The 12,556-nt window shown below is 40.5% G+C and overlaps 1 protein-coding gene across 2 annotated transcripts in view; it reads right to left on the reverse strand.

Annotated features, from left to right (window-relative positions):
- Positions 1–11,773: 11,773 nt before the first annotated feature.
- Positions 11,774–12,556, reverse strand: part of SLCO5A1 (solute carrier organic anion transporter family member 5A1) — a 133,631-nt gene continuing 132,848 nt past the window's right edge. For both annotated transcript variants that reach the window (XM_035011306.1, XM_035011305.1), the window contains one exon: positions 11,774–12,301. In XM_035011306.1, coding sequence (XP_034867197.1) covers positions 11,844–12,301 — 458 coding nt within the window. In that variant the 3' untranslated portion in view covers positions 11,774–11,843. The remainder of the gene's footprint in view (positions 12,302–12,556) is intronic.

Below are 12,556 nucleotides of genomic sequence, written 5' to 3' on the forward strand. Positions count from 1 at the left end.
TTTGATCTTCTTCCCCGGGGGGGCGGTCCAGGCGAGGATGTTTTTGAAGATCAGCTGCATCTTCCTGCGCATGCTGATGTGGATTCCATTCATCAGACGATCAATACGTCTGCCAGGGAGCAGCCAACCAACTCCAGCAGCGAGAAGAGGATGTTGAACAAGGCGAAGAATCACAAGACGGGGAGCTTACAGAGTCTCGAAGGCAGTGCCTCCTTTCCACTCTCCTCCGATTAGCTGAAATTGTGACCTTACCCCAAACACAGTACTTTTTTTTTTTTAACTTTTTATTAGTAAACTAATAAAGGCGATCACGACAGCGAACATTCTAAGCTACCCTAGGCACACAGACGCAGAAGTTAGGGCGCAGATCAGCAGGAGGCACACAGGGACTCGGTGTTGTAATTCACGATTGGTCCAGAATAGAAAGAAAGGTTGACTCGTGTTTGTTTGTTTGTTTGTTTGTTTGTGGGGAGACTAAAACAGTATTATCTTTTGAAAGTGATAGGGATATGCCTATCCAAATATTATCCAATCAAGACGGCTAGAATTGTAACTTTCTGGGTTTCTAAAACTTGACCTCCTCCATGAATTTTTCAGCACACTTTCCACTGCCCGCCTAATGTGGTTTTGATTCCCTTTTTAACCACTGGAACTTTTCAGTGCCATCACCTTCAATGATTTTGCACTTTGAGATCAGAACACCATGTCTGTTCGGTTAGTCTTTTTTTTTTTTCTTCCCATAGGCTTTCCATAGTCTCACTCCTTGCTCTCAGTGTGACCACGGGAAGTAGACCCCAAGAATGACACACAGTATGGATGACATATTGTTCAGCATACGCTTTTGCCAGAAGACATTGCATGCGTTTTCCTCGACTTGCTAAACTTGATTAGCAGAAAGGCATGGCTAACGATGTTGGCAGTAAAAATAAATAAATCAACAAAACCAAGATTGTCTGCTTTCTCTGTGCCTAGCCTCAAAGTGTTCATCATATGCTTCAGATTGCAAAATTTTTATTATTTTATTAACAGGATAAAAGGACTGAAGACGTTTTTTTTTGCTCATCTTCGTTTTCTTGACCTGCCTAGTAAGGTCAAGTTTTGAGAAGATATGCTTAGTTTTGAATTTATATAAGAAATCTTTTTCAATAAAACAAACTCACAAATGTTTCATATTTTAAACACACCATATGTGTTATATGATCATTTTTAAGGCCTTCACCAAGTTCTGATTTTTTTAAAGACATAATTCAAGACTGCTTTTGAAATTCTGTATTCTTAAAAATATTCTTGTTATGTATTAGATTTTTAAATACCAGCAAAAGGATTACCTCATTGAGAATTATCAGTACCCTAGCCAACTTCCCAAGAAGGTTTTTTTTTTAGCTTAACAGTGATTTTCTTTTTATTTTTAGATCACTCAAATGCATAGGTAAATTATGTTTTCTTTAAGTGTTTAAGGTAAACTCTTTTAAAGAAAATTTAATATGTTGTAGTTGAATCTTTGATAACTTTAAGTCTTTATCATAGACTCTGTACATATGTTAAAATTAACTAGCTCTTTATCAGATGTGTGTGTCACCAGCTGAATGACAGAAGAAACATATTTATGGTCATGAATGATGTGCTTTGTAAAAAGGTTTCAAGTTATTAGGAAGCATACTGTGTTTTTTAATCTTGTGTAATATTCTGTGATACTTTTATAGAACAATTCTGGCTTCGGGAAAGTCTAGAAGCAATATTTCTTGAAATAAAAGGTGTTTAAATTTTACCTGTTTCAGAGACATGAGCTTATTACCAAGTTTTTTGTGCCACACCCATTCTTTGCAGGTAAAATCGAGTCCTTATGTCAGTGGACGTGGCTGAATATTCACCACATTTGTAAAACTGCCCCAAAGTCTGTGTGTTCTAGAACATGCTCAGACTGATGATTTCAGCGTGGATTTGCCTCCTTGCTTCAGGGAGGCCGTGGCAGAGACAGCACAAGACTGGCTCCCCGCCTTGGCCCCCCAGCAGTTACGTAGGGCCAGCGTTTGGCTGAATCCTTTCCTGTCACCAATGACATCTTTAAAGATTTTTGAACAAGGAATCCTACCTTCCCTCACTTCACCAGACCAACAAATTATATAGCCGGCTCTGGGCAGCGCAGACGGAGTTTTCCAAAATCAAGAGGACCAATCCACTGAAGGAAGCCCCAATTCACTGGGGACGGGGACATGGACTTTGATCAAGACCCAACCACCCTCCAATACCTCAAGTTTTTCCCGGCTGACAAATGCCATATACTTCTTTCCTGCTCCAGATTTCCTGAGAAGCTTTCTCTTCTGCAAGTCGAGGGGCTGACAATCTGTGAAGGTTAACAGTAAAGGGGAAGAAACAAAAGCAAAGGGCTTTTTGAGTTGTGCTAACCCAGTCCTGAGATAATTGAGGGAACCATCTGTATTAGTTTGCGAGGGCCGCCAAAACAAAATACCACAGACTGGGGGCCTTAAACAACAGACAGTTATTTTCTCACTGTTCTGGAGGCTGAAAGTCCAAGACCAAGAGGCTTTGGTTTCTTCTAAGGCCTCTCTTCTTGGCTTTCAGATGGCCACCTTCTCTGTTGTCTGTGCATGTGCAGCCCTGGGATCTCTTCTTACAAAGACACCAGTCATTTCAGATTAGGGCCCACCCTTATGACCTCATTTAACCTTAATTACCTCTGTAAAGGCCTTCTCTCCAAATACAGTCACACTGCGGGCTTAGGGCTTCAATATCTGAATTTTGAGGGGACACAATTCAGGCCATAACACCACAGATTCATCAAGAGAAGAGTTTTAGATGATGGTGTTGACCAAAGGTACATCATTTTGCCTCCCTTCTTGCTCCTTTCTTACAAAATGTGACTAAGCCAAGTATTGCTATCCTGAAGAAAATTCCATTTTAGTTCAATTCAGTAACTTTTCGGTATTTATGGAGTACTTACTATGTGCAAAGGGCATGAAAGAGACTCGGATTTTGAAGAGTACTTAGAAATTGGCTAGCCGACTGACCTTGTTTGATCTCTGAGGAGCTGATGCCCAGAGGGCTGAGCTGATTTCCCAACTGCCAATTTCCCACAGATTTCGAAGAGGAAGAGGTTTGTCAGAGGCAGGGCCAGCCCCTCTCCACTTTCTCCATTTACACACACACACACACACACACACACCACCAGATCAGGGAAGGGAGAAACCATAGTGAAACCCCATGGGGAAAGAGTAGTGGAAAGAACAATGGACATGAATTCTAAATTTTACTACCTATGAGCTGGGGAAAGTCACATAACCTCTCCTTGAATGTGAAATAAGAGGTATGACTCGAGGATGACAAATACATCACATCTGTGCTTTCTTTTCCTAAAACGTGCCCAGGGGAGACATTGCTAATGCACAAGGACACTGCTGCATGAAGCCGGAGCACTTCACCCTTAAACTCCTTCTCAATGCAGCCAGCTACACTGTTGAGTTGGTATTGGAGTGTAAGACGCAAACCTACTTACCATACCCAAACGACATAATATCTGAGGCTCCTCCGAGCCTTCTTTAAAAAAAATAAAATAACCCTATCTGCAGGGTTTTTGGTTAAGAGAGAAGGAATGAAGACTTAACACTCCCACCCCATGCCAAATGTACCTAAACATGTTGCTCTTCTAAGAAAAGATTTTTAAATGCCTATTGTCCAGAACTTGCTTTAGAGCTACTGTGATCTCAGCTATAAGAAGGTCCTCAATTCCCCCAATTAATCCAATTCTGCTTGATATTTTCAAATTTTATTTGCTTGCTGTTTCCAAAATGTATTTGGAAAATATTTTCAATATTTTCAAAATTTATTTTAATAGAAAACAAAAGATCTTAGAGCAATTAACAACTTGGTGTGGTCCACCACCGGGTTCATTTAAGCCCTCACAACCTCTCCTCGAAGCTACCGGGAAAGTTGTAATCACACCCTAAGCCCCTTCCCCTCCAGCCCCACTCCATCTCATCCCGCATTTGCTGTCTTTCATCACCAGGCTCAGACCTCAGCCTCCTGCTCAGAAATCTTTGGTGATTTTTAACACCCCCCCCCACACACACAAACACACACACTAGAAGCTCTAGCCTTCCATCCACCCATGTGCTCCCCTTTCCCCTCGCCTGTCACTACCAGCTTCCCCTGGATTAGTGCCACCTTCCTAAATCTGAATTCCCCATCCCAACCTGTAAAAATCTCATCCATTCTCCAATTCCTGTATTTTTTTTCCCTTTTACCTTATCAAACTTTATCTTTTCTTTCCATGTAAACTTCCCTCAACTCCCCCACCCCTTGGACAGAGTAGCTCGGCCATTTTTCCTTTACTTTCCCCCGAGTAAGAGAACACTGATGTTGTGCCAAGTCTGAGGCCAATGGAGTGAAAGTGACCGGCCACATTCATGACCTTGCCTCTTGTCCCATTTCTGACCAAGAGACCTACCTAATGCAACTATTGTCCATACTGGTCTAATTAACTCAGCTTCCTCTGAGCTGTGTTGTTGATGCTGAGGACTTCAGCAACACAGTACCTAGGGCCTTAGAGTGAGCCCACTATTGTATAAAATAAGCAGAGAAAATGGCTTCCAAAAAGCAGATATTTCCTGTTGAGACTAGGGAGTACCCTGCTCCCTGATGTCAGGGAAAGCACTGCAGAGGGTTGGGGGACAAAGGGAGCTACAAATGTTGAGGTCTTTTGTGCTGAGCGTTGCCTCACTTTTCTGCTAGCAAACGCACTTAAGTGGTGGACAAAGGTAGATACCTTTCTGAATTTCTAGCCCCTACACCAGTGTGCCTCCCAGGACTCAGGAATTCAGAGTCTGTGTCTTCTACCCCCAGTCCTCCTCCCCGATACCCTACCTCCAGCGCCAACGACACAGATGACCCAGAGCCAGAATGGAACCAGTCCAATTACTAATGGGTTTCAGCAGAAGAGGAGATGTCATTGCCACCCTAATACGAATCTGGTCCCAAAAAGCCCCATTACAACTCAAGCCCAGGAACCGGAAGGGATGAGAGGTCAGTAAAGCATGTAATTTCCACAATTACCATTAGGTGTCACTCTAGCGCAACTCAGGACATCTTTCTTTCCAGCCAGGCTCCACCCCTCGCAAAGCTGCCACTTCATTGATCTCTGAAGTAGCAGCACTGGGTTTAGACAAGAACACAGCTAAACAGTTGATCCATGGCAGGCTTGCTCTTTCTTTGATGCTCAGGATCTTAGCCATTCCAGTAGACCAAAAAAGGGTTTTAGCTTTCTACTGATGTATATTGGAATTATGAGTTGGAACTGCATCAGACTTTGACGTTTAAATACAAAAGTGAGTACCAAATATCGATCTCCTTGCTTTCCAATGACTTTTTGCAATTAAAAATGCTTTTTTGCGCTCAGGCCACGCCAAAGCTACAGAGGCCATCTTCACTGAGCTGGCAATTTTTAAAAGAAGAAAAGAACTAGATGCTTTTTAACAGCTCTTAAAATGCTGAGGTTGTACCAAGTCTGGGGCTAATACAAGGAAGATAAGTGGCCACATTCATAACCTTTCCTCTCTCCTCATTTCTTAAAAAGAAACTTTCTAGTGTGTCTTTTTCAAAAAGCCCAATATACGGAATGATTCTGCCTCTCCTTTGAATGTGTGGGATATTTAAGAGAGTTGAGTGAAATCTCTAAATTGCCTAAATTGCACCCATTGATGAAGAGAAGAAGGTAGACTGGGGAAGAGGGTAGTATCTGCCCTTTGTATAAATGGCTTCCACAATGAATGAACAAGGCCCTGGAGGAAAATAAGGGTTTATCCAGAAACCAGCAAAGACACACACGGCCCCCAGTAACTCCTGTATCTTGGGCCATTGTGACCCTTTAGTTGAGCTGTGCAGGAGGAGTGACTGAGTGAGCAATGGAAATCAATTGCCCTGCTTTACACCTATGAGTGCTCCAGGCAAGGTTCTAAAAATAACCACTTTGTGCTCCAGTCCATGAGTCATGCTGTTATTTCCAGAGCTCTTTGCCTCCCTCCTCCTCTCACCCAAAAGTTTTGGATGCCTTAGCAAACTCTGCTGTCCATCAGAAGAGATCTCAGAGACAAACTAATTTCAAGCCAACACACTTTATTCTTTTTTTTTTACTTTTTTTCTTAATTTTCAATGATCAAGTATTCAAGATGTTGTAAACCAAGGTTTATTAGTACATTGACAAGAGATTTCATTAAACACAAGGAAATTGAACATCTTTTAAATTACCCTAAGAAGTCTCCAAATAAATAGTCATTGTAAAAATCACAAAATCAAACTCCTTTATGTAACAATTCAAAACGGCCTTTCATCACCAACACAATTTCACACAACACACACACACCGAACACACACTCCACCAGGATCCTAATGCCAATTTATTTGACGCAGTATTACATCTCCTTTAACTGAAAAGTTAGAGGCGGGCTTGCCTATTTCATGCTTCTAAATTAACATTTGGGGTTTTGGGTAGAGGTATGTATTTTAAGAAAAATGCCCACTATAGAGTCTTATTATTCTGATTTTTCATTTCTAGATACAAAGTTTAAACTCTGTTTGTTCAATCCTTTGGTTTAATATGTCCCTGCAATGACTTCAGTTTTGGATATTTTCTCCTCTGATTTTAGCATGTAATAGAATACCAGAAAAAGACAACACCTTCCAAACCCCAATTACAAAAACACTTCACAAGGGTGTCAGTTTTTTGGAGAAGAAATAAGAAAAGATTATGTGAACTCATTTTCCCCTCTCTCCGAAATTATTTGTAGCATCTGATTATTCTTGCTAAAAGAAATATCAAAAGCACTGAGTTTTCCATAGAAAAGGTACTCTTCCTTACAGTCTTCATGTTTGCAGCGTAAAGTTCATGGATTAACTGTAGTAATTAGAATAACGAGTGCTTGTTTTCTGGGAAGCTCTCTAGATTTCCAAAAGCAAAGCACATGTAGTCCCTTGCCAGTGAAACACTGTAAATTCAGTGGTGCAGTTTTGTGGCGAGCATGCATCATCAAATACTTTTAGCACCGAGGCATTTTTTTTTTAATGTTGCAAAAGCAAATACCCAAGGAGGGTTTTCATCATATTTGACCCTTCTTAGGGCTGAGTAAAAATGAAGTGCTTAAAAGAACCTGTTCAAACATAACACAGATCTGATTCCAATGTAGCAAGAAGCCTGGGACAGACACAGCCAGCAGCATCCTGGAAGATGAGGAGAGGAGAGAAAATGGAAAAGATAAAGTGCACAAGACTACTACCTTCACCTGCCCGCCACGGCACGCCCTTCTATGCCAGGAAAGAGGAATTACAGGTAACGTGGAGAGGCTACCTATGGTCTGGAGAACAGAACTAGCAAACCTGCAGTCTAGGCAATTCTGGGATTATACAGTATTTTGGTATCTATCTGCTACTTAGAAGACTCCAGATGCACCTCTATAGCAATAGTTAGACTTGTGTTTCGGCACCATCGAGGATGTTTGAAGTCCACACAGGCTAAAAGTATAATTGGCTGCCCACCCCCACCCCCCCAAGACTTGGGCTCTCCTACTGCTCCTGGGCACACCAGAGAATTTCCACAAATGCTTCAGGTCCATTCAAAAACCATGCAGCTGCTCTTTGGTTGATGCAAAACAGGCTCCAAAAAGAAACTTTCTGGTTCCACGTCCACCAAAGAATGCAAGCTGGAATTACAGATGGAGGAAGAATTTTCTTGGTAGTTTGGTGACAATGCAGGACGGTCATTATGACTTGCTCCTTGTCTGACGGCTGCATTCCCAAGTGCATGCTCCCGTTTGTGACCACAGCACAGCTACTGACAGCAACAATCCCACCAGTTGTTTGGTACATAACATGTAACGTTTTGTCTACGTTCATTTAACATGGAACACTTTGTGTATGTTCATTTGAAACTTTTATTTAGGAAACTTAAAACCCATATTCACTAAAAATTAATGGAAATGTTAACATTCTGAAAGAGGAAAACACAAAAAAGAAAGCATACACTTAAAATCCCCAGAGCTCAGATTCAATAAATCTGAACCACATTTCCTCATGATTCATTTCAGAAATTCTACTGAGACTCAATGCTAACATCAAAATTGGATTTGTTCTATATTAAATATGAACTATAAATAAATACTTGAGGTATGTTATGACAACTTTGAATATAACGCTTAGCTAAATAAATGTAAATTTACCTTGAAAATCTAAACATTAAATTTTGATGTTTCCTACAGATTTTTTTTCTATTCTACACAAAGGAATAATAACTTCTCTACTCTTCAGGAACAGTAACACAGCAAAAAATGAAATGCTTTACCTCGCTAAATTATAGTCACACTTGTCTTTGTTAACCAAAACCATTGTAGGCATTATATAGTGTAAGAAGCGAGCGATGGAGACAGAAACCCTCTTCTGAACCCTAACTTGGCCACTCTGTACAATCCTAAACAAATCTCTTTACCTCTCTGAGCCTCAGTTTTCATGATCTGTTTAAAAAAAAAAAACAAAAACAGAATAAAAATAGTTATCTTGCAAAGTTATTAACAGTATTAAAATAAATGATGTATATTAAGTGCTTGACAAAATTCTCTGAAATAGTCACACTCCACAAAAGATAATTTGTTTCTTCTCTGCTCCTCCTTCCCCCCCAACTTAGTTCTGAATGACTTTTGAATGTTCTCAAGAATTAAATCTACCTACAAAGGATAAGGACTTCATACTAATGAAGATAACAAAAAATGTTGCTCCAGCCACCTACCTTCCCCCAGGGTGTTTCTAAATTAATAGGCTAGACTCATAGATATTATATTTGCATATTAAAGCCAAATAATACGTTATAATCTACAGAGTTGATAAAAGAATAAGGTGACCTTTTTTTCCAAAACAAGTAATTAGAGGCCTAAGTTCATGGAGAGTGGGAATTAAACTTACAATAGTTATACATTATTAATACATTAATCTACAGAGTTGATAAAAGAACAAGGTGACCTTTTTTCCAAAACAAGTAACTAGAAGCCTAAGTTCATGGAAGTGGGAATTAAACTTATAATAGGAGCTGTGACCATGAAGTAACAAACATATAAGAACCTCATATCTATAATTAAATGGTGCCATTTATAAAACAGTCACTTTAGTTGACTATGTAATATTCCAAGGATACTGCCAGGACCCAAAGCATTTTGGGGACAATTCTTAATTGGTACGTATTCTAAAACTTCAGTCTTCTGTGATTTTTCACTACTTATTCTACATGAACCAACAACACATTAATGATACACCCACTATTTATAAGTATCGCATACTTGAGGAAGTACAATATTAACAATTGTGGTGTACAATTCAGGCCAATTTCTTTGAATTTTGGCAGGTCAACCTAAAGAATTTCATAGAGCAGCAGATGGTAATTGGCTAAAATAGTGCCTGATAGAGAACTGGTCGATGGTTGCTGAACTGGATGGATGACTGTTCAGGGTAGAGAAAGGGGACTGTCTAATTATATGTGAAGAGTCTGTCACTTCCTACCCTGGAGTTCTGAAAGCAGCTCCTTTTCAAAATATACTACCAAGAAGAGAGAGATTCTAAGAGTGTTGGAACATACATTCTTAGCTTAAAAAAAAAAAAAAAAAAGGTGTTAATCCCACCCAAATTCTCTCAATGCAGTTCTTTGGCAATTAGAGGGGAATTAAGAAAATACCACCTCTCCCCATCCTGTATATCTTTAGCTCCAACACAAAAGGAAACTTTCTAAAGGATCTAAAGGATCAAAGATCTCCCATAGAGAGTAAAAGGGAACCCTGAGGCAGCAGAGTAGACACTAAGTTAATCAACAATATTCTCTGAAGACCTTCAATATATACCACAGGGAGGGAAGTTGGACAGACACCAGAGTAATTAGAGGCAACAGCAGACTTATGACTCAGCCAAATGAGACCACTCCAACGGAAGTCCTTGTTACCTGTCCACTGGCTCAACCCCTTACAGACATTATTCAGTCTAATAGCGATAACCCTCTCCACAAACTGCATGCCACCAAAAGAACCATTTGACAATACCGTTCTTAGGTGGAGAGGAAAACAACCTTGAACTGTTCACATAACTCCACCAGTGTCTCCAAGGACGAAGGGCAAAAAGCCTGAATCATGGGACAGTTCCGTCAGTCATGACCCCTCTGTGGAAGAGAGTAAGCCAGCTAAGGAAATCAGTTCCCAAATTAGCCGCTACGTAAGCATAGGCTCCTTGGCAGAAACTGTTCACAATTACATTGGTATTTGGACCTTACAGTCCCTCCGAAGTCTGGGTTGTCAAGGATTCTTTTTCTGAGCAGCCAAGATGCCAGGAGGTAACCTGCTATCAGTCCAGAGTGCAGTCAGGAAGCATCTACCTTCAGAATCATGGAGAAAGCATTCTGTGTGGCACCTAAGTCAAAGGGATGTGCTGGGAGGAACTGAAAAGGATGATGGATAATGAACCCAAAGAGCATTTAGGAACAGAAAAATCCTCTCGCAGAATTGCTTCGGGAAGGTTAACAGGAGGAAGGAATCAAAGAGAGAAGCAAAATTGTTCTAACTCTGATAAAGTGGAATTCAGTATGACAGGCAAGTTGATTTTAAATAATTTTCAGTCATGACTTAGGATCATATTCCGATAGCTCACAGATCTCTCTCCTCCTGTATTCAGAGTGATTTTCACATCACAGGTATAGGTTTCCTGATTTAATTACTCAACTTCAGGGGGCAACCATGGCAATTTTCTGTACATAAGAAAGAAATCGATACAGATTTGCTGTTTCCAGGCGTATAACTAAAGCGATCAGATGGGACTCAATCTTACCTCTGTGGAATTTCTTTTTCCAACTGTTTTGAGTGTCAAGGTTACAATTCTTAGCTACCCTTGTGTGGGCCCATGAGAGCTAAAAGAATTTCTGCAGCATTTTTCTTTGGATGAGAAAGCCATCAGTTTCTCTCTTTATGATGCATCTCAAATTAGGTTCTAGCCATATTGTTTAGCACACTAGTTTTAAAGCCCCTGGCAAAAGAATACTGGAGTTTATGTTCAAGCTATCAGATTTTATGATTCAGCAGACTCTTTACCTTATAATGGGGCAGACAGACTAAAAGAGAATGTGTCTTATGAAATAAAGTCGCTGTTCCTTTTGTCACACTATGCATATGATTCCTTTGAAGCATTTGAAAAATTCTACCTGATTTATAACTCTGCTATGGCTTAAAACGCTATTAACAGTACTTTAGGGAAAGTTTATTGTCCTCTTTTCAAAACGTATCTGCTTTAGTCTCTTGAAAGAAAAAGTAACATGCTGCACTTACATTTTCCCAATCAAAATTGCATAGTTGAGGCAAATTCATTTGTGCTTTGTAGCGGAACTCACAGTATGTGTTCATATCTAAAAACTCTGATTTGTAAATGCAAAGTCATGGTCAAGCTCACCTTTGTTTGGAGTGTATGGTAATGATATGTACCTCTAGGACACTTCCCGTAATTTTCTTAACCAGGCACCTCTCAGCCTTATACCACAATGGAGCACGAGCATGAAATTAACATAGCGGAAATGGTAACAAATCTACCTAAACTCCTCCTTCTTGGAGAGAAGGGGGGCAAAGGCTCTCAGTCTTGTTGAGGTATCCAGCCCTCAGTCAATAGTGGCTGTGTATACTGAGTTTTGTCGGTTTGAGGATTGTGTCTTTAGAGGTTAAAAAAAGAGAGAAAGAAAAGAAGGCACGGGTGTTTCTCAAGTTGCCATATTCAACTCAACCAACAAAACTAAAGTCTTCCATTTTCAAGCTTCAGGAGGGATGCTACATGGCAGTAGGGCTTTCTTCCAGCCCCGGGTCTGGGGAGGAGCTTATTGCTTCCGGGAAGGGCCCCGGATAGGTCTGTGCTGCATACTGGATCCCTTTCTGCAGACCAGTCTCTTCGTGGAAATCCCCCTGGCTGCTGAAAGCTGGACAAGATCTAGTCCGGGCACCCTTACTGGTGTTTTCGGTGTGGCCCACCATCTCGCTCACTGTGCTCAGAGGAAATTCTCTCCACCTCTGCCTCTGCAGCTCGTCCTCCTTGTATTTAATGGAGTACCAGGCCAGAAAAATAAAAATGAAGGCAACAAATTTGAGGCCAGCCGCCAAACCAAAGTAGACAAAACGAAATGATGTCACGTTGTACTCCCAGCAAGAGCCTTGCACTCCACATTCCTGTTGCCAGAGCATGCAGGTGGTGTCAATAACTGCTCCAAAGTAAATTGGAGTAGGAATGTATGCTGGCGTTGTAGAGAAAAAGAAAAAGAACAATGGTTAGCCCGTCTTATCAGAGAAAACAGATTTTGTAAATCAGAACCCTCTAGAACCAGTGGAGGGCAGTGGTTTTCTTGTGTTACTTGGCTATTTTAAATCTGTCACATCTTATCATAATATATTTATTATAAAAACGTTCACTAAGTTATAAATACTTTAAACCTTTCAGTTTGCAACTCGGTCAGAATACGCTATTGATTTTAAGATTGTAAAAATGTCGA

This window comes from Mirounga leonina, unplaced genomic scaffold (assembly GCF_011800145.1).
Source record: "Mirounga leonina isolate KUSES-001 unplaced genomic scaffold, KU_Mleo_1.0 Mir_165, whole genome shotgun sequence".
NCBI classification, from domain to species: domain Eukaryota; kingdom Metazoa; phylum Chordata; class Mammalia; order Carnivora; family Phocidae; genus Mirounga; species Mirounga leonina.